Source organism: Elephantulus edwardii, unplaced genomic scaffold (genome assembly GCF_000299155.1).
Source record: "Elephantulus edwardii isolate Elephantulus edwardi_28Jun2011 unplaced genomic scaffold, EleEdw1.0 scaffold00004, whole genome shotgun sequence".
Lineage (NCBI taxonomy): Eukaryota > Metazoa > Chordata > Mammalia > Macroscelidea > Macroscelididae > Elephantulus > Elephantulus edwardii.
In genome coordinates, this window is record NW_006399754.1 from 38,664,582 (window position 1) to 38,687,687 (window position 23,106).

A 23,106-nucleotide genomic window follows, 5' to 3' on the forward strand; every position below is an offset into this window, starting at 1 on the left:
TGGGGCTTTGTCTGACATATTTTGGGCATATTGCAAGAAAGGACAGGACCTTGGAGAGGGACATCATGCTTGGGAGGGTGGAGGGACAGCGCAGGAAGGGAAGGCCCTCTATGAGGTGGATTGATTCAGTGACTGGGGTAATCGGGATGGGTGTGTCAGAGACAGTGCGATCAGTACAGGACAGAGCAGGGTTTAGGGCTGTTGTACATAGGGTTGCTGTGAGTCGCAAGTGGCTCGACGGCACATAACAACAACAGCAACAATATCCAAACCACGTTCAACAGCGGCCAGGCCGCACCTGCCCATTGCCTGTCACATGCTTCTGTCTCAGGCTCAGTTAATGTGAGCTCCCCTGACTTCACTATCACGTCTGCTGTTGACGTTTTGCTTTCAGGACGTTGGGGCCTTTCTCTGTCACAGGCATGAGCATGGCTCTGAAGCAGCTTTAAAACCCCACCTGTTCAGGTAAATGAAGGTGAGATGGAGCAGACCCAGCACAACAGTGTATTCCTCCCAGCAGGCAGACCATTGAGAGGTCCTCATGTCTTCCTGCGGTCAGCCTGCCTTGGCCACCCTGGAAGTGATTTCAGTGATGTCTTTTTAACAGGAAGGAGCAGAGCATCCATGAGCTAAGACTGAGGGACTGTTTCACAGGGAACTATCAGAACATAGCAGTTTAAAGACTAAAGTACATCTGCTCCCAGCCATGATCTTTTCAGTCATTTCCTATCCATCTGAAAGCTGGATAGTGAATAGATGACAGGCAAAACTTGATGCCTTTGAATTGTGATCTTAGAGAAGAGTACTGAAAACCCGATGGTCTGCCGAGAGAACAGACATGTCTCCGAGCAGGTGCCTTGTTGGAACATGGCTAGCCACGACAGAGGCCTGGCCTGGCTGGGCTGCCAGGGCCCGCAGACGACTGTGGTGTGGCTTTCTGAGGGGACATAGACAACATTAACCCGCCGTTTGTGTTCTGGTGTTGTCAGTGGAGGTGCTGGGCACGCCCGCACTGCCCTGCTGCGTTGCTGGGTCTTTCTGTGTACTCTCTGTCATCTTCCCCCCTTTTCCTGACTCTTTCCTTTGCTCTGATAGCATATCAACACCACTTTGGGGGTTTTGGGAGGGGAGACGGCCACCATGTTCCCTTTCATGCATCCCAGAAGGTCTGGTTCGTCTGTCATTGAGGCCTTCTCTATGAGATGACAGTGACAAACACCCGACAATCCCCCACGTGTTTATTGGAAGTTTGAGCTGAAATAGTGATGGCAGAAGCCAAGTTGATGCAGGAAGAAATGCCGTCTGACTTTGGTTACTGAGATGGAAATACCTGTGGTGCCTCCCGTTTGGTTCCGACTCCTAGTGACCCCTTGGGGCCCAGCAGAACCGTCCTTCCGGGCGTCCAGAAGGGAGCTCCGGTGGCCTAGGCCTCCAGAGGCCACTGTGTTGTTAACCCCAAGGTTCACATCTGCAGAGGTTGGAACCCTTCGGGGAGACGGGGAGTCTTCTCCTGTGTGGTCTGCAGCTCCCCATTCTCTGAGTTGGTTCCAGCTGATCAGCTTTGAGAGCCTTTACTGAAGGAGAGGGATCAGCTAGTAAGTTGGAACCACTGACCTTTGAGTTGACAGTTTAGCTTGTCAACTTGCCACCAGAACAGCCTAGATATGACCTTGGGCTGGTAATGAGGAGGAGGTATTTTTTTTTAATGACTAGTGGACCAATTGGCAGCGTCAGGATGGATGGTGAAGAGATTGAGATTGTTCACAGCTTTAGTTTGCTTGGCTCCACAGTCAACACTCTCGGCACCAGCAGCCAGGAAATTAAAAGGTGCATTGCCATGGGAAAGTCTGCTGTTAGGGACCTCTCCAAAGTACTGAAGAGCAATGGTGTCTCTCTGGAGACTAAGGTGCGTCCGATACAGGCCATGGTCTTTGCAATCACTTATTATGCATCAGAGAGTAGGACAATGACCAAGGAGGATAGAAGGAGAATTGATGCCTTTGAGCTGTGGTGCTGGAGAAGAGTATTGAGAATACGATGGACTGCCAGGAAAACAAACAGACTCATCCTGGAGAGGGTTAAACCAGGATGCTCCTTGGAGGCAAGGATTCTGGGGCTTCATCTGACATACTTTGGACATGTTGTAGGGAGGGACGGGTCCTTAAAGAGGGACATCATGCTTGGGAGGGTGGAGGGACAGCGCAGGAGGGGAAGGCCCTCTATGAGGTGGATTGATTCAGTGACTGGGATAATCGGGATGGGAGTGTCAGAGATGGTGTGATTGGCACAGGACAGAGCGGAGATTAGGGCTGTTGTACAAAGGGTCACTATGAGTCGCAAGTGACTCAACGGCACATAACAACAACAGTGATCTATGCAGTGTACTTTGACAAATCTTATTTCCTGAGTTCATAAATACATATCTGTGATGCTTACATTTTTTAAAAGATGGTGTTGTTAGATGCCATCAAGTAGAGTATGCTCCATAGCAACCCTCTGAATAACAGATCTGAACCCCGTCCTTTCCTGTTCCAGCCTCACACTTCCTGATACACAAGCCATTGTGGCAGTCACCATGGCAGTCCACCTGGTCAAGGGTCTTCCTCTCCTTCACTGACCCTCTGTCTTTGTGAGCATCATGTCCCTCTCTAAGGAACAGGCCCTCCTAGCTCCAGGCCCATGTTATGTGAGGTGAAGCTTTATCATTTCTGCCTCCAGAGAACACCCAGATGCAACCTCTCCAAGTCACATTTGTTCTCCTGGCCGTCCGTGCAGTGTTCAGTGCTCTTCTCCAGCACCACAGCTGAAAGGCGTCAATTCTTCTTGTCATCCTTGTTTTCTGTCCAGCTCTCAGATGCAGAGCAAGTGATCAGAAAGACCATGACCTGAATCAGACACACCTTAGTCCTCAAACTGACATCATTACTCCTCAATAATTTGAAGAGGTCCCTAACTGTAGACTTTCCCAGTGCAGTGCATCTCCTGGTTTCCTGACTGCTGGTACTAGGGGTGTTGATTGTGGATACAAGTAAGATGAAGTTGTTGAGTTTCAGTCTTTTTTCCATCTATCATTAGGAGGAGGGGTCATATTTTGTTTAAAAATGTTGTTGTTGTGTACCAAGTTGGAACTGACCTTTAGCTGACCCTCCAGTGGGCTCTCAGAGGCATGGGAGGAGACTGCCCATCCTTCTCCCCAGGAGCAGTTGGTGGACTTGAACCACACACCTTTGGGATTGCAGTGCAGCTACTTGCCACTGGGCCAGCAGAGCTCCCTATTTAAAGATGTAGGTTTATGTATAACTTACACCAAATGTAATAGTGACGTGGCATTGAGTCTGTCACAATTCACAATGGCCTGCAGGACAGAGTAGAATGCCCCCACAGCGATCACAAGGCTGGCATCATATGGAAGGAACCTCTCTACCCTCCTCCCAAGGAGCCGCTCAGGAGGGTTCAAACCACCAGCCTCCAGCTGGTACCCATCACTCAGCCATGTCACCTCCATGCCCACTGCCTCCCGTCAACTCCACTGGCCTTCCAGGGTTCTGGCCGTCCTAGGAGCGGGACTGCCCCCCTTCTTCCTCCTGGCTACTGGCCTTTCAGGGTTCTGGCCCTCCTAGGAGCGGGACTGCTCCCTTTTCTCCCTCACGACTGGAGTCTAGTGTACTGATCAGCTGCTGGGCTAGAACAGCTCACCTTCGGTTGACAGCACTAAACACGGAGCTATCAGGACATCCTAGACATGCTATGCGATGCTCATTAGAGGTCCTCCGTTGGTGAGCTGCTGGAGGTGTGACACACTTATCTGCCAGATCCACTCACAGCTCCTGAAACACCCTCAGGATCCCCGAAGGGGCCGCAGGGTACATTCCCTGAAACACACAAGAGCCGTCGGGAGCTGGGGAGTCTGTGCTCTGGCCCCTCGGAGCCCCACTCATGGAAGAACTAGTCCAGAGGAAGGGACTGGCACTGTTTAATTTTGATTACTGAATGAATCTTTCATTTTGGTCTATCCCCCTTCCTGCAGCTGTGCAGCATTTAGCCAGCCAGCATCCATCAGCTGGAGGGCACCTTCTAGAAAACTAGCCAGTGTCAGATGTGTGTGCCATTTATGCAGAGTGTGATTTTTCTTATCTTTGTGTTATTTCTATTTTGTGGTGTTGAGAAGTGCTAATTATTGATTTCAGAAATTAACAGCAGTGCTTTCCCCAGCAGTCACAGTCATATTTTACACAAGGGAGGGGGTGGAAATTACAGCCGGCTGTTGCCGGAGTAGCTGGAAGGGTTTCCCTTATCTGACTGCATAGATTCCAGTGTGACATAGATTACACAGTTGTTACCTCAGCATAAATTAGCCATTATTCAAAACATACTGCAGGCTTCCCTGTGCGGAGCAAACATTACTCAAGCTAAGTGCCTGGCTTTTCAGGAAGATGTTTAGGGCTCATTTGTAAAGGTTTTTAAACATATTGATAATGGGCCTATTGAAAGCCATTTAAAGTCTCAATATAGTGCATGTAAATGATTATTTCCCATTTATGTAAAAACCAGCCAGTGTGTTTGCTCTGCTGCATACACAAAATGCTGGATCTCAGTCTAAATTTGGTTTAGTAAAAGTATTTTATTTCATCCTGGAATATTGCCAGCATCCTGGGAGCCTTTGCCCCACCAGCCCCCGGAGCACACCACACCATGGCTGGCAGAGCACAGCTGCCGTGGTCCTCTCTCCCGTGACCACACTGGACAGGAGGTGGTTTTGAGTGAGGAAAGGTCACCATGTGGAACCCTGGCCTCGGCCTCTTCCTGTCCCACCACCTCTTGGTCCATTTCACCCCTTGTCTTCTCCCTGTGCTGGAGTCCTGGCCAGCAGGCACCCCAAGGAGGCTCCTCCTCACCTGAGGGCCCCTCCAGCACCTCCTTGCTTGAAGTTAACTCATCCCAGTGGAAGTGCGGTCGGGAGGTTCAGGTGCTGGCCTCTTCAGCTCCAGCATGGCCAGGGATTTCTGGGGTTAGGCGTTTTACAGGCAGAGCCCTGTGGCCAGCAGGACGGAGCCCTGCTGGGTCTGTGTCCTCATAAGCCTTGTGCGTGCACCCTCACCGAGATGCTGGTTCAGCCAGTCTGTCAGGGAAAAGGCGTTGGGTCTGTTTGCTGGCCTGCTCTGGAGTGCAGAGAGTTCCTCACAGGCCAGCTGGACAAACCTCTTCTCACACAGTCTGTTATGTTGTTAAGAGGGACCAGTCCTGGGAAGGGCCATCATGCTTGGAAAGGTCAGAGAAAGAGAGGAGACCCTCACCAGGAAGTGGATGGACACGGTGACTGTGTCAGAGATGGTGAGGATGACCAGGCGAGAACGGGTTCAGACCTACTGTTCGTCAGGTCGGGTCCTACTCAGATGGTACTTAACCCAACTCCTCACAGGGACAGGACCTAGAGATTCTGGCCTAGGACACCCTAAGACACACACTCTCTCTGTGTCAGGATCACTGTGAGTCATGACCAGCTCGTGGGCAGGAGAGAGGTGGACAGGGAAGGTGACCATGTCTACTTTCTCCTCAGGCAGAGGCACAGGAAGGTTCTTTTTATTCCAGTTTTGTTTAGACTAGAAAGGACGGAATCACTGAGCTCAGTAAGTAAACAAAGCCTCGGCAGCTGTCCTTCAGACACTGCCCAGCGTACTAGATTGTAAAAGCACGACTGGCCCTGTTTACTCAGCCACCAGATACTTGTTTACGTCTTCTGTGAATGTCCCTGTGTCGACTTAGCTGTAAGGCAGTTGAGTGTTAAAGCCAGCAGGAACATGTGTACCCTCCCATCCTGTGGTTTTCAGGAAAACCCAACAGCCATTGAATGTAAAAGAACATTTTAATTTTTTATATAGCTTAATGTTCATAAAGCAAGATGTAATGAAGTACAGAAATTATTTGCTGGTTTATTTTGCTCCTGCTTTTTCCAGCATTAAAAAGTAATGCTTCATATGATCTTGTTTTATTATAACAATAAAGCCGTGGACGAAGCTTATCAGTTAAAATACTGTCTGTCATTAAGCAGGCTTTCCTGTTATCATTTCAGGCCCTCAGAGTCTTTGAATTCTGTTTAGACCTTCTGTTGAATCTAGAATTGTAGAATTGCAGGTAAAACAAAGGATGATATAGATAACATATGTGGGTTTTTGTTGCAGATTTAAGTTGTATTTTCTAGTGAAACAAAAAGATATCTGCTTTCAAGCACTGAAATAAAAATGCTACATAGTGAGGTGACTGACGAACTAAGGAAAAGTCCCTTTTTACTCTTCGCACGAGTCTTTTGCCCCTGAATTCTCTGAAAGTTGTCACATGCATTGTCCACTCGCATGTTTGCATTGAGGGTAGCATGAGCTCCAGTAGTGGGTACGATGTGTTGTTACTTCTTTAGAAACACTTTAAAACCTTGATTCCTTTTCATTGTTGTCAAATTAAGAGCCAACTCATATCGGACCCTCTCTCAGGTTTTCTGAGGTAAATATGGCTGCTTGTTTGTGCCATTGGCTTGAGTATACTCAAGTATTGAGTTGCTACTCCGTGAGCAACAAACAGATCCTAATTCTGTCCCATCCTGCGCCGCCGTCCTCACAATCTCTGGAGCACTCGAGACAGTGCTGCAGTCACCAAGTCAGTCCACCTGGTGAGGGTCTTCCACTCTTTTGCCGACCCTGCACCTTTCCAAGCATAATGCCGCTCTCCAAAGAATAGCTTCTCCTAACAACATGCCGAGCATGTGAGATGAAGTTTACCACCCCGCCTCCACTGAGCATTTTGGCTGCACTTTCGCCTAGACATGTTTGGGGGGATGTTGCTTCTCGAAAGGAACAGCTAAGTACAATTGGCAGCACCATGACGGATGGAGAAGAGATTGAGGTTGTTAACAATTTCAGTTTGCTCGGCTCCACAATCAGTACTCTTGGAACCAGTAGTCAGGAAATCAAGAGATGCACTGCACTAGGAAAATCTGCTGTCGGGGCTTCTCCAAACAATTGAGAAACAATAATGTCTATCTAGAGACTACGGTGTGCCTGATCTAGGCCGTGGTTTCCACAGTTACTTGCTATGCATCAGAGAGCTGGACAGTGACTAAGGGTGACAGAAGAAGAATTGATGCCTTTGAGTTGTGCTGACGAAGAGTCTTGTACATGCCATGAACTGCCAAGAGAACAAACAGGTCTGTCCTAGAGAGGGAGAAACTGTTTCTCCTCGGAGGCTAGAATTTTAAGTACTTTGAACACTTGGCCAGAAGGGACTAGTCCTTGGAGAATAACATGCTCAGATGGGTGGAGGGACATCAAAGGAGAGGAAGACCCCGGATGAGATGGATTGATACAGTAACTAGGGCAATAGGGGTAGATGTGTCTGAGTCAGTGAGACTGGCTTCAGAGCTGTTGTGCACAGCGTCACTATGAGTCACAGGCAGTGCAACAGCACGTAACAGCAACAGCAGTGGAGAGCAACTGGTGGGTTTGAACTGCCACCTTTGAGTTGGCAGCACAACTTACCGTTCGAGCCTCCAGAGCTCCTTACTGGCTTACACAGGCCTTTCTGCCAACACTACTGCGATCTGTTTCCTCACGCCCTCCTTTTCCCTCTCTCTTCCCTCTCCCCTGCCTCCCTGCTCCTCTCCCTTATAAACACTGAGGGCGGGGAGCCTAACATCATAGTCATGCAGTCCAGACCTAATCTGAGCTGATCCAAGGCTGTCTTTCTCCCATGGAGCTCTTTGTGAGTTTAAACTGCCAGAAAGGCGAGGTTTTTGGTTCAGGGGCACACCACGTTCTACCTGCACCAAGGCTCTGGTCATGATGGGCGTGGACTGTGACATCTACCTGGGCTCTGGTCATGATGGCGTGGACAGTGACATCTACAGCAAGGCTGTATCATGATGGGTGCAGACTGGGCCATCTTCTTCCTCCAAGCAGGGATTTGAGTGCCTGGCTCTTTGGTTAGTTGTCAGCATGTAATCATTTCACTGCCAGTACTACTTAATTAAAGACAAATCCTGCGAGTCATTGTGTTCCAGTTCTTAGCTATCTGTCCATCTCTGGGAAGAAGCAATCAGGCTAACTTCCTACAACTCAATGACAAAGTAGGGACTAATGGAAGGTTACTCACAATCCAATGTTTATCTTTCTGCTGGTTATGAGCGTCTGTGTGCCTGTGTGTGTGTGCTTGAATGCATATGTGTGCTTGTGCATGTTTTACTATATGTGCATTTGTGAGTCTGTATTTGTGTGTGCATGTGTGAGTCTGTCTTTCTGTGTGTGTACTTGTTTACGTGTACCTTCGTGCATATACATGATTCTGTGTATTTATGTGTGTATATGTTGATTTCTGTGTATGTACACTTGTGTATATGTGAGAGGCTGTGTCTGTGTGCATACGTGTATCTCTGTGGGTATGCATCTCTGTGTATGTGTGTGCCTGTGTGTGCATTCATGTGTGTGTGTGTGTGTGTCTTTGTGCACATGAGTATGTGTGCTTGCATTTGTGTGTATGCACATGTGTGTGGAAGCCTGTGAATGTGTGTATGTGTTTCTGAATCTTTGTATTTGTTACGTGCAGAATATGTGAGTCTGTGTATGTTTCTGTGTATGAGTCTGTGTGTATATGTGTTTGTGTATGTCTGTTTTCATATGTGCCTGTGTGAATCTCTGTATGCATGCATGTGTGCACATGTGGAGTTCAGGGTGTTTACATGTGTGTGAATGCATACATGTGTGTATGATACGTGTGTGAGTCTGTGTGTATATGTTTACAGTAGTGAGAATCTGTGAATGTGTGTGTACATGCGTGTGTGAGTCAGTGAGCGTATCCATACCTGTGTATGTGAGTCTGTAGTGTGTGTGTGTGTGTGTGTGCGTGTCTGTGCACACACGTACATATGTGCCTGAAGTAAAAACAGACTGGAATGAGACCCTACACAGAGACAACTCTGGAACTCGGGGTCATTAAGTAGCATTTTCTAGTATAATTACAATACATTCCCCCCAGAAACCAAATTAAAGTATATTTGTTGAGTCATTTACAAGGATCCCTGTGGTGTGGTGGGAAAGTACTTGACTATCTCCGTAAAGGTTGGGGGTTTGAACCCCAGCTGCACCTCCAGAGGAGGACTAGGCAGTGTGCTTCTGCAGGTGACCCCTGGGGTTCCTGTAGGGCATTTCCGCTGTGTGGGCACCCACAGTGCACCTGTGCAGAACAGTTGACACCAGGCACTGGATCTATACCCAGATGTGTTAGTCATTTTCATGGAAACAAACTTTCCACATTTAATCAGCAGCTCAGTGGGCACAGTCCTGGGATGTGAGTGACAGCATGCCCTCCTACCTGATTGCAAGTGGGGTGGCAGGCTGTAGAGCGGCTTTCTAGAGCTTGAGGGCCAGGGTGTGGCCCGTGGCATCCTGGTACAAATGAGAGAGCAGGGGAGCACCTGAGGGGTGGCCCCGCCGAGGAGCCCCTCTGACCTGTGGCTTGACACAGTGTTGTTGCAGGAGCACTGCAGCTGGCCTGAAGACGGTGGATTTGAACCCATGAGCTTCCCTACAGGACCTTTTCGTTAGCAGCCAGCACTGCACACACTGTGCCACTGGGCTCCTTGAAGTGAACTCAGACTCAGAGCTGGCCTCCAGCGGCCTTCTGCAGAGCCACTGGTGGTCTCAGACCCCCAGAGAGGATGAAGCCTGTGGTTAGCAACATCTTACAGACCCCACGCCTGAGCTCCCTGTCCGTAAACCGCTCGCCCTTTCCAGGCCACTGCTTGGTGCTCTGCAGCCATTTGCAGTAGTCTCTGATCAACAGCAGAGCCCAGCCAGGGCCAGCCTCTGTCCCCCGGGGAAGTGATAAATTCACGCTGGCACCAAGTACATGGAGTCTGTGTGAGCGCAGCTGGTCACACTTTGTATCTGCGTGGATGCCGTGCAAACAAATGCATACGTTAGAATTGGGTAGCACTTAGAGAGATTAAATAATTCAGCCACGGGCTGGCAGACAGAAGAACCAAGCCTGTGTACCCAGTCGCTGAAATATGGCAGATAACTGCGTCCATGCTTAATAGGGTTAATAAATTTGGAGATTTATGTTTTTATTGATAAACATTTTCCTGCTGTGCCTTTGAGAAGGACAGAGGCTGTGTTGAAGCACTTTCTAAATAGGGGTGGTGGCTAGGATGCAGCCATGGCTGTGGGAGGGCCATTCACCACCTTACCTGCCTTCCTCAACACCCAGCAGTGATTTTGTATTTCACTTTTATGTGCCACCAAACTGTGCACAATTTTAGGGGGAACAGTTAGCCCAGGCGCAGAATAATGGTCACGACAAGTCGAGCACTCTCCCTCATCGACTTAAATTATGTACCTTGTTATTTCAGAGAAGTATCTCTGTTACTCTAGCATAATATGCTGCTATCTGTAGCCTGCAGGATCCTAAGAACAGAAAAAATATTTATGTTTGTATACGTAAGTATTTCTTACACACAGAGTAATAAGGTGTATAATACAGTCTAACAGTTCTGTGTCTAAAATTATTTTTTATTCATTTGAAGCTATAAAAATCTCATTAGCATCACCATCTGCACAGGCTGTAATGAAATATGTTTCAGGCTTCTCAGAAATCTTCTTTAGAGTAGTTCTTTCTAAAATTTTAAAAGATTACGAAAGCCACGTATTCCTAATTCCTAACTGATGCACGGAGCCCTGGTGGCCTGGACCGTGACCTCTCGTCAGTAGTGGAGCCCAGCAGCCCCCTGCAGAGGGGACAGTCTTCATCCTGGGAGATTAAGCAGCTCAGTGGAAGCCCCCAGGGGTCAAATGTGGCTTGGGTTTTAAGTACTATTGGAGGATCTGTCTTAAAAAGTCACACTGAAAGAATATTTCTGTGAGACACAGTAAAAGAACTACAGAAATGGAAAAATGTGCCCTGTTCATGGATAGGAAGATTCAATATTATGAAAATGACAATCCTACCCAAAGCAATCTACATGCATTTTCAACTCAGTCCCAATACAGATGTCAAATTCATTTTTTCAAGATCGAAAGGGGAATTGTCAAGTTTATTTAGAGAAGAAAGAGACCCTGAATAAGCAAAGCACTTCTGAGAAACAAAAATGGAGTGGGAGGCATTGCATTCCCTGACCTCAAAGCCTCCTACACTGCGGTAGTAACCAAAACAGCAGGGTACTGGTACAATGACAGGCATATAGTCCAATGGAACAGAATCGTGAGATCAGAAATGGACCCACATCTCTATGGAATCAGGAGTGGCATCCACTTCCTAAACAACATGCCTCTGGAAACTCTATGAACTTTGCTAAATGTCAATAGTTATAGAAAGGTTTCAGGCTGTTCATAGGGTCGCTATGAGTCGTGCTCCACTTGAAGGCAGTCAACAACAACATCTAATGTCAACTGTTATTCAAAAAGGAAATCAGACCTCTCAAACGGGGAAATGACAACCCCTTCAACAAATGGTGCTGACAAAAGTGAACTGCTACCTGCAGAAAGCTGAAACAGGATCCACATCTCACGTCGTACACAAATACTAACTCAAGGTGGATCAGAGACCTGGGAGTAAAGCCCTAAACCATAAAGCACAGACTAGGATCAAGCTTAGATAGCCTAGTCAATGGAATAAAGAGGCTGCCAAATACAGCCAGAAATGCACTGTCTGAGGAGGATGAAATTGATGAGTGAGACCTACTAGAGATTAAATCCCTGTATGCTTCAAAAACATTTCCAACAGAGTGAAAAGAAAAATATACTGATTGGGGAAAAAAATATTGGACAATACCATTTGAGATGAGGGTCTCATATTAAAAGTTTACGGAATCCTACAGGGCCTCCACAAGAAAAAGACTGACAACACAATTATAAAATGGATAAAAGACATGGGAATATTTTTCACAGAGGAAGACACTCAGATGGCCAACAGACACATGAGGAAATTCTCAAAATTGCTGGCAGTAGGATAGATGCAAATCAAAACCGCAATGCTTTTCCATCTCACTCCAGTAGCAGTGGCAAAGTTCAATGGGACGGCAAGCAAGAAATGGTGGAGAGGATGCAGTGAGATAGGAACTCTTATACATTGTTGGTGGGATTGTAAAATGGTACAACCACTCTGGAAGGCATTTAGTGTTTCCTCAAAAAGCTGAACATAGAAATTTCATATGACCCAGCTATTCCACTGTTTGGAAATATTCTCTGAGAAAATGAGAACTGAGGCTCAAACAGAGACTTGTACACCAGTGTTCATAGCAGCATTATTCACCATCACAAGAACATGGAAACAGCCTAGAAGTCCAACCACAAATGAATGGATTGAGAAATTATAGTACATTTACACGAGGGAATACTGCACAGCAGCAATGATAATGTAAATCACTATCTCACTTGGGATGGACTGGAGAGCATTATATTATGTGAACTAACTCAGTCCCGTAAGGACAGATACTGTGTAAGACCATTATTGGAGAACTTGTATCAGAATCCAAAAGGGGGAAGAGCAGAGGGGTGAGAATGGGCCAGGCTGGGGGTGTTAATCATATGGTCGTTTTAATTATTAGTGGGGAGGTGTGAAAGAAATGGGAAAGATCTAATGTGAAAAGTAATGTATATGAACTTTGTAAATAAACCAAAATAAAATTTTTTAAATGAAATAAAAAAAAAATCCATGTTGTTGTTACGTGCTTTCAAGTCACCTGCAACTCATAGTAACCCTGTATACAACAGCCCTAAACCTTGCTCGTGTCAGCCTCACTGTCTCTGACACACCTACCACCATTACACTAGTCATTGAATCAGTTCATCTCATCAAGGGTCTTCCTCTCCTGCACTGTCCCTCCACCCTCCCAAGCATGATGTCCCTCTCCAAGGACTGGTCCCTCCTTGCAACATGACCAAAGTATGTCAGACGGAGCTTCAGAATCCTTGCCTCCAAGGAGCAGCCTAGTCTCACCCTCTTCAGGAGGAACCTGTTTGTTTTCTTATCAGTCCATGGTATATTCAATCCTCTTCTCCAGCACCACAGCTCAAAGGCATCAGTTCTCCTTCTGATGCATAGCAAGTAATTGTAAAGACTATGGCATGGATCAGGTGCACTTTGGTCTCCAGACTGACATCATTGCTCTTCAGTACTTTGGAGAGGTCTCTGACAACAGACTTTTCCAATGTAATTAACCTTTTCATTTCCTGGATACTGATACCAAGAGTGTTAATTGTGGAGTCTAGCAAACTAAAGCTGTTAACAATCTCAGTCTCTTCACCGTCAATTATGATTCTGTCAGTCAGCCCAGTGGTGAGAATCTTTGTTTTCTTGATGTTGAGCTTTAATCCATATTGAAGGCTGCAGTCCTTGACTTTCTACAGCAAGTGCTGCATGTCCGCTTCAGTTCTGCACTCCTGATGACACATTTCTCCTCATAGAGCCCAGCCTCCTGGATAATCTGCGTATAGATTGAAAAGGTATGAACACCACAAGGTAAAAGTAAATAACCCATTTGCAAAATGGACACAGGATATGAACAGACACTTCACCAAAGAAGACATTCAGATGGCCAACAAGCACATGAAGAAATGTTCAAAATCTCTAGCTCTAAGGGAGATGCAAATCAAAACAACTATGAGATAATATCTTACCCCAGTAAGAATAACAAAATTCAGCAGAGCAGAAAACAACAAATGCTGGTGAGATTGTGGAGAAACTGGAACCCTTATTCACTGTTGGTGAGAGTGTAAAATGATCCAACCACTATGGAAGGCAGTATGGCACTTTCTCAAAAAGTTGGTAATAGAAATACCATTTTGCCCAGCAATTCCACTACTGGAATTACCAGTACCTATTCTAAAGAAACCAGAACTACCATCCAAGCAAATATATGCACACCCATGTTTATTGCGGCTTTGTTCACAATAGCAAAGAGATGTAAACACCCAAGTGCCCATCAGCAAATGAATGGATAGAGAAGTTGTAATTTATTCACTCAATGGAATACTTTGCAGCACTGAAAAACAAGGAACTCATGAAATATTATACAAAATGGGTGACCATGGAGGACATTATGCTGAGTGAAATATCTCAGTCACAAAAGGACAAATACTACATAATGCCACTGTTATAAAACAAGACTGACATCAGAATTGGAGGAAACTATAAAAGAGGGGATAAATAATGTACACTGCATGGAAATAGGTGACTGAAAGAACTTCTTGAATAAATGATTAGGAATTTTTTGTATGTAACTGTCAAGAATAAGGACTGCATAGTAAAGTGGACTCGAGTGGGAGGGGGGAATTGTACAACAATGCAATAATTTTTTTTTCAAAGAGAAAAGTGAACTGCGGGGCAGGGAGGAAAATGTGCAACAATGAATGGATAGAAAAATAGAAATCCAAGTTCTCCATAAACCTTCATTAAAATCTCAATTTAAAAAAAAAAGGTATGGAGATAGTACACATCCCTGGCATACGCCCTTCCCAATTTTGAACTACATAGTGTTTCCTTGCTCTGTTCTGATAACTGCCTCCTGGCCCAAGTACAGGTTTCACATAAGCACAATCAAGTGTTCTGGGATTCCCATTCTTCTCAGAGTCAGACACAGTCCTATTGTGATCCACACAGTCAAACGCCTTTGCATAGTCAATGAAACACAGACATTCATGCTCTCTGCTCTCAACCAAGATCCAGCTAACACTAGCTCTAATATCGCTGGTCCCATGGCCTCTTCTAAACCCAGCCTGCACTTCAGGCAGTTCTCTGTTGATAGGCTGTTCCAGTCATTTTTAGATAATCATCAGTAGAATCAGTCTTGAAATATAATGTTGTGAGTGACAGGATAATATCCATATGCATACAAGGAGTCCATTTACTGGGAAAATCATAGGCTTGCATAATTTAATGGGTAGAGGGAGAGGTGAGTAAAGGAAAGAGGAAAGATCCCGTGTGAAAAACTATATATATAAACTTTATGAACACTGTAAGCAAACCATTATAACATTAAAAAAAAATAAAAATCACACCAAGAAGCCAAGCCCCTGGTGTCTAGTTGATCTAGACCAGGGCTGAGCCCCCACTGGAGAATTGGTTTGCTTACAAAGTTTGATACATTGTGGTTTGCACTATTCTTCATTCACATTGTGTTTCATACAGTCATTCTCATGCACTGTTTTATAAAATCAATCACTATTGGGCCTTGCCCACCATCCTTCCCATTTCCTACCCCTCCCTCTATCCACCAAACTGTGCAGCCCTGGGGTTTCTCCCCTACCCTCCTCAGCCCTGCCCTCCTTGGGCTCCCATACACGTCTTCTGAGTTACCATTCTATTTATACAATAATGGTCTTATGCCATATTTGTCCTTAAGAGATTGCATTAGTCCACTCGGCCTAATGCTCTCCAGCGTCCCCCAAGTTGCATTGTATTTTGTGAAATCTTTGCTCCTTAGTGCTGCGTAGTGTTCCATCATGTGAATGTACCACCGTTTCTCCATCCATTTGGTTGTGGTTGAACATCTGGGCTGTTTCCATGTTCTTGCGATGGTGAATAACGCTGCTATGAACACTGGTGTACAAATATCCACTTGTGTCTCTTCTGATTCCCTTGGGGTATATTCTTAGTAGTGGAATAGCTGGATCATGTGGAGTTTCTATGTTCAACTTTGTGAGGAAACGCCAACCTGCCTTCCAGAGTGGTTGCACCATTTTCCAGTCCCACCAGCAGTGAATGAGAGTTCCCACTTCTCCACATCCTGTCCAGCATTTCTCGCTTGCTGACCTGCGAAACTTTGCCACTGCTAAGTCCGTGTGAGGTGTGAGGCTGTGTCTCATTGTGATTCTGATTTGCATCTCTCCTACTGCCAGTCCTTTTGAGCATTTCAGGGCATAACTCATTGGGATTGCAGTGTAGTTTCTTACCAGTAGGCCACCAGTGCTCCCGGCATAACTCTTAAAGCGAGAGAGTTCTGGTAGCCTAGTCGTAAGGAGCTTCTGTGCCAACTCAAGGGCACACAGTTCAAATCCACCAACTGCTCTGCAGAAGAAGGATGGGCAGTCTCCTCCCATGTGACTTGCTGCCTCTGAAAACCCGAGGTCACATCAGCTGTGGATCAGTTCCAGTCCCACAGCCCTCAGCTCCAGCAACAACCCGTGGCAGGGAGGCAGCCTCCTCTTGTCCAAGGAGAGGCCGGTACATTTGAACTACTTGGCATATTCTTTATGCCTGACTGTGTCATTAATAGTCCAACAGGCGAGGTCTGAGCCACCATGGCCCCTTCTAACACCTCCCAGCAGGCTGAGGGTCCGTCACATCGAATCGTTCTACAAGAATCTCCGTGTCTCCCACTCTTACCTTCTCAACTGGCGGCTCTGGGTTTGGGGGTTTATCACTGATGAGTTCAACCTCGTATTCTTTTTTTTCCTTTCCCTCCATTAAGATGGCAGAAGCTCATTTCATTAGAGACTCCCATACGTTCCTTCTCACCAGGGACTTTATCCAGGTACCGGTGCCGTGTTGAAGTGTGGATTAACACTTTCTTTGGCTTTAAGCGCATGGCATCCTCGTGTTTACACACCCACCTGTGTCCCTCCCTCCTGCTCCAGAGCACCCGCCCCCCCACCCGGGTCAGCACCAGACTAACCCTTGGTTCCCTGGAGAAGCGGGGGCTCGTCTTCTGGACTCCTTCCACGGCTGCCGTGGGATCCACGTGTGCTGTCAACGGCCTCTCTGACGCAGATTGACTGTAACATCCTCTTCTCACCCCTCAGGCCATGGAAGCTCAGATCCAGAACTTTGGACAGACGCCATCGCAGTTGCTCATTGAGCCGCACCCGCCTCGGAGCTCAGCCATGCATCTGGTGAGTCAGCTTCTCAGCGCTGGTCTGTGCCCGTGGGTCCTACGTACTCCAGGGAGACCAGGGACACAGGGCTTGGGCGGCCCCCGGGAAGGCCCCTCAGGACTGGTTAGTGCACCAGCCGAGGGAGACCGGTGCGCCGGGGAGGGGCAGAGAGGACAGTGAGTTCAGGAAGCCCCTAGTCAGCCCCGTTGGGTGCCCTTCTCTGAGTCTGGGGAGCCCACCGTGTGCTCGAGTGTCTGAGGCGATTCTGATGCACAGCGACACCCGAGGATGACTGGAGCCACCCTGTCTGCTTTCCAGGGCACAGTCTTCAGAAATAAGTCTCGTTCCTGAGAGCAGCTGGTGGATTTGAACCCTGAGTTTACCACTCAGGAGCCAGGCTCTTTAACCACTGCTCCAGCAGGCCTCTTGTGTTTATGGTGCTGTTGCTGTGTACCGTTCAGTGAGAGCCAGTCCTCGGCTGACCCTGCAGGGGCTGGGAGGCAGTGAATTGCACTGGAGTTGAGTGCCTATCTTTCTCCTGTGGAGCAGCTGGTGGGGGGATTTGAACTGTCTGCCTTTGATTTGCCAGCACTGCTCCTTATCACTCGGTCACGAGCTCCATTCTATGATAGAAGTACAATCAAAACCCGAAAACTGAACCCACTGCCGTGGTCGGTCCCAGCCTGCAGCGGCCCTGAAGAGAACAGTGAGCTACCCCCTAGGGTTCCCAGGCCACCCTGTCTGGGAGACTCCCATCGCCAGGCCTCGTCTTAGAAGTGACCTCGTCCCTAAAATGAGATTGTTGTGTCATCGAGTTGGAACCCACTCATTGCTGACCCTCCAGCAGGTTTTCAGAGGCAGCTAATCACACGGGAGGAGAATGTGCCTCCTCTCACGCAGCGGCTGGGGGATTTGAGCCCCGTGCCTTTGGGATTGCAGCACAGTGTCTTACCATTTGGCCATCAGACCTCCCTAATGATTAGATTCACAAATTACAATGAAAACATCTAAGAACTATGTGAACTTTCAGCCATGAGCTTTCAGGGGGAAAGGGAATGAGTTGGTTTTGAGACAAGGGACGGTGTTGAGAGCCCAGCTGTTGAGGATCCAGGATCAGGAGCAGATCAGATACCACTCCTGTGCTGAACTGATGGGGCTCGGATGTTGTCACCTCTCCCTGTCCCAGCAGCTGCAGAATGGCCTGAAAATGCTCCCCCCAGCAAGCACCCCAACGTGGTTGGGCCACCCCCTTGGGAAGCTGTTCTGCAATAGCCGTGCACACAGTACATGCAGCCAGGGGCCTCGCTGCTGTGTGCGCAGGGGGCGTGGCCCCACTCCTGTCAGGTGGGGTCTCCATGTGCAGTGTGATGCCAGGCCCTGGACACACAGAGGGAGCAGACACCCTTGCCCTCAGTCACCCACAAATAGTGACACCATTCCATGAGGAAGAAGTTCCTCCCATGGTCACCATCCTGCAAGGAGCCTGGTGTGCCGTGGTCACCGGCTTGGCTGTGAGCCGAGAGGTTGGGAGAAGTCTAGTCCTGCAAAGATGCCATCTTGAGGCCCCCAGGTGGTTCTGCTCCATCCACAGGGTTGGGACTGACCCCCAAGGGCCCCAGGGTTTTGAGGTCTCCTTTCTACAATAGACACACTGCTTGTTTCCACCCTGGGGATGGCCTGCACAGCGTGCGTCCACGTCGGGGTGGTGTGGTGGTCCACGTCAGGGTGGGGGGACTGGCTCTGCACAGCTGTGCGTCCACATCAGGGTGGTGTATGACACCGGAAGGGCTGTAGAGGAGTCCTCCTCCCCCAGTTACTCTCTGTCTTGGGGCCGGAGAGGTGGAGCGAGGCAGCCAGGGGCCTAGACATGCAGCATTTTAACAAAGTGCATGGGGAACAGACCGGGCCTTTTCCGAGGCCTGGTTTGTCGAGAAGCCGTATTTCCGCTTCAGCTTTCTCTATGGAGCAGTCATAGTCGTAACACCACCACCACCACCTTTTCTTGGAGGGACGCCCATCCTGAAGCCATTCATTTTCTGGGGGATATTTTTAGAGGCGTAGAACAGTTCAGAAAGGAACCTACGGTTTCTTAAGTTCATGTAGCAAGAGAATTTCTATATATTACCGATAATTATGAAGTATGGATAAAAAGGAAGTCGTGGATACCACACGCCTAACTTACGGTTTTCATAAAGGGATTTGTAGTAGGGTCTTACAGCATTTATAAAGCATTATGACTGAGAAGTCATGATTTAAAGCTGTCAAGTGCTGTGGAGGAGACCAGAGGCCAGTGTGTGTCCCTGAAGATGACCACCCAGGGCCCCCACAGATATCGCCTGGCAGGCCCAGGGCTGGGGAGTCACTCAGCACCGCAGGGCTTTGTCCTGCTTTATGTTTGGTTTTGGATTTTGCTCCTGGAAAGTTTCAAGCTCACCGATGTGGAGATGGTCCAAGCCCTGGGGCCCGTCCTTCAGATTTCAAAGACTAAAAATCTCACTAGGAGGGGACTGCTCTTCTCCTACGGGGCTGCTGGTGGATTTGGACCATCAGAGAAGCCCAGCGTTTGGCTCAGCAGTGACGCTGCCTCTGGTCTACCGTGGCTTCCTCTGTAAAGATTGCAGGCTGAGACCCAGGAGGGCCACACAGAGTGGGGACAACCCTGAGCATACGGGCTGTTTCCTGCTAACAAGTCACCCAGTACATGCTGGGGTGACAAAGACTGAGGCCGTGGAGCATGTTCCTGCCCTCGGGCCGCTCCAGGAGAGCCCCGCTCCGGAAGGGGGCCAAGCAAGGCATAGAGAGCACGCCACACCCGGTGGCAGGCGCAGGCGGCACCCAGGTGGTTGCCAGGCTGAGCTGCAGAGGCTCCAGTGCTGTGACCATTGGCACTGGGCCAGTGACCCGCAAGCACCCAGAGAAGGTGACGGCCACGCAGGCCAAATTCTGTTTCGTGCAAATGATATTCACAACCAACTTGAGAAATTTGTTCACGAAATTGGTTTCTTGGTGGCTTTGAAGAATTTGCTCAGTGCCGCATGGGCACATCTGTAAACTGAGTCATCGCTAACAGCTCGATATCCTTAGACTATGCCAATAACATGTTCACGCTCTTTGTTTGTCAAGCTCACACTACCCCTAAGTTTTCCTTAATTGCATCATGCTAATTGCTTTACACATTTTTGTTAAAAATTGGCATGTTGTTACTGTTGTTCAGTGTCGTCAAGTCGTAGGCGACTCATGGCAACCCTATGAACAAAAATTCTGGACACCTGTCTGTATAGCAGCACTTAATGAGAATCCCTGAGGGTGGGAAGGGGACTTCAGTGACACGCAGAGAAGGGCCTGGTGCCCAATTTGTACAGAAGTCCAGCCATGATGTGGACACTGTCACAGGACTCAGGCCCTGTCCTCTCCCATGTCACGATGGTGTGTGGCCAGTGGACTGTCACGGTGCTCAGGCCCTGCCCTCTCCTGTGTTAAGAGGCACATGGTCAGTGGACTGTCACGGTGCTCAGGCCCTGCCCTCTCCATGTCACGATGGCACATGGGCAGGGTGCCACCCGGTCCACATGGGGTATCTGTGCAGGGCTTCTGTGGGGCCCCTCGCTGGCTCCCCTTCCCGACGGCTCACTAACTGTCCTGTCCTTCTGTCTCCCTGCTCCTCCCTTCTATTCACAGTGTTTCCTTCCGCAGAGCCCGCTCATGTTCAAAGATCAGATGCAGCAGGACGTGATTATGGTGCTCAAGTTTCCCTCCAACTCGCCCGTCACCCATGTGGCGGCCAACACGCTGCCACACCTCACCATTCCCGCCGTGGTGACCGTGACCTGCAGCAGGCTCTTTGCAGTGAACAGATGGCACAACACCGTGGGTACGTGGCCTCCTGCTAGGTGGCAGCCTCAGCATCTTTCCTGCAAGACCTGTGGAGGCCTGTGTTCTGTGTTGTGGGACACAGTCCCCATGCCCCCTGAATCACGGTTTCCATGTCCTGTGCGTCGTGGCTCCCGTGTCCAGTGGCTCATGTTCTCTGTGTCCTGCCAGTCTCCGTGTTCTGTGGCACACCTCATTCTCACAACAGTTCAGAATCGCTTCAGTTTTCATCTACCACCCATGTAATAGACCACAGCCTTGTGCTCAGGTTGGAGCTGTGCCCGACAAGCTAAGCACACCTGGGCAACTCAGCTGGTTTTCTTTTGGTCATTTCTTCATGCGGTGCCCTGCGTCCAAGCTACAGCATCCCAAATGTGTGCCTTGTGTTCCCTAAGAATGAAAAATCTTACCATGCAGCTGGATGAGAGCAGATGTGGTGGCACAGTGTGTTGGGCTGCCGAGAGAAAGATGCGTGGGTGGTTGGAGTCCATCAGCAAGGCCGTCCGCCCCCGTAAGGGCCCAGACTGAGGCGAGCTGGGGCTGCCCTGGCGGGTCACCAGGAATGACCACACACTGAGTTGGATCATTTCGTTAAGAGTTAGGGGGTATCTGCATTATCTTCAGGCCAGGAGAGCTGGCTGCCAGCAAACTGCACTGTGCACTCTGCTCCGTTCATTGCCCCAAAGGACAGTGGGTAACTGCTTAGAGGTGGTTGGTAGGTAACCATGGAACCAGGTCTGCAGGAAGCCACACTGCCTCTCCCACTCCATCCGACCCTCCAAAGCCACTGTCCGTCCATGTTCCCCAGGGGAAGCAGTCAACTGCAGTGGAAGGACAGTGATTCACAGCCACCCTGGGGCTCAACAAGGCTGGGGCACTGCTTCTGGAAGGCTTGAGAGCACTGGTGACATTGTCATGGTTGTTGCTGTGTGGCACAGAGGCAGAACCGACCCATAGCTGACCCTCTAGAGAGTTTTCAGAGGCAGGAAATCACACAGGAGGAAACTGCTAGCTCTTCTGCCACAAAGCAGCCGTGGATTCAAACAGCCTGTCTCTGGGTCCTCCTTATGAGGCCCCAGCAGCTCGCCCTGAAGTCCCTAGTTTGCATTCTAAGCACTGAAGGGATGGAGTCCCCAGCAGAGAGGGCTGGAGGGGCCAGGCCTCCTACCTGTCGTGTATTCACTCAGGAAATCCTTGACTGTCAAACAGTGCAGCCAATGCCCACCGTTCACTCAGGGCATCCCCCAGTGCCAGCAGCCCCCCTGAGGTGGGGTCACACGGCAGAGGCTTAGGACACAGTGACGTGTGTGACCAAGGCAGAGTCCATGGGACCAGATGTCTTCTTGTCACTGAAGGGCTTTCAGAAGCCCCCCAGCTCCAGGCCTGGGAGCAGCCTCCCTGGATCAATAGAACTGTCCCTCGAAAGTTCCCACTGACCGCGCTGGCAGCGCAGAGCTCCGGTGGTCCAGGGCCTCGTGCCTGTACGAGCATGGAGGTCCTTGTGCTCCACTGTTGTGACTGACACATTAGCAGCAGGACGCCGTCCAGTCTGCCAGCAGCGTGCAGCCGGGAACATCTCAAGGAAAAACAACGATTTTTAATTACTACAGGAGCCTTCCCCTTGGCAACAACGAGCGAGGGAACGTGTTCTTACGGTTGTTGGAAAGCGTCATGCGTGTTGTACGGATGCACTTTGACCTAGCGATGGGTCAGGGACCTGCCAGGCCGGCCTGCTGGGCTGATGCTGAAGTTGGGACATGGTTGCCTGTCCCTGCTCGTTTAGTGGTATGGAGAGAAGGTTCAGGGGCACTAGCATTCCTTTTAGCCGGGCCCCGTGGAGCCCATGGCCCTTTGGCTGCACAGGGTGGACCGAGCTTCCCTCACCCAGCTCTGCCCTGTGGCCCCTGGCTTCCTCCACGGCCCGTGGAAACTGTTGTGAGTGTGATCAGCCGTCTATGGAAACAGTTCGTACTTAGAATAATCTCCCCGTGGTGTTCAGTCCATGCGCGTTTCATGTGGTCACAGGAAATCCTCCTGGTGATGTGACCCTCATTTCTGAGAATTGATGCTGTTTGTCTCGTCCTTCTGTCCTCAGGCCTCAGAGGAGCCCCGGGGTACTCACTGGAGCAAGCCCACCATCTCCCCATTGAAATGGACCCACTGATCGGTATGTCAGCCTTCACAGCTGCTGTTATACACGTGGGCAGTGCAGAAGCATGTAGTCCACACAATCTGAAGTTGAATACTGTGCAGGTCACACCCAGTGACCTCTCAGGATCCATGCAAAGCATGTCACACTGTCCACAAGCCTCGGGAGCATAGAAGAGAGAAGGAAGACAGAGAATTCCAAACTCTCCTTCCTTTCAGCCTGAAACATCATTTA

The 23,106-nt window shown here is 49.0% G+C and overlaps 1 protein-coding gene across 1 annotated transcript in view; it reads left to right on the forward strand.

The window, feature by feature from the left end:
- NBEA (neurobeachin) overlaps window positions 1-23,106 on the forward strand; it is a 924,058-nt gene that overhangs the window by 881,299 nt on the left and 19,653 nt on the right. The window contains exons 53-55 of the mRNA XM_006879639.1: window positions 16,782-16,871; window positions 20,547-20,724; window positions 22,819-22,890. Coding sequence (XP_006879701.1) covers window positions 16,782-16,871; window positions 20,547-20,724; window positions 22,819-22,890 — 340 coding nt within the window. The remainder of the gene's footprint in view (window positions 1-16,781; window positions 16,872-20,546; window positions 20,725-22,818; window positions 22,891-23,106) is intronic.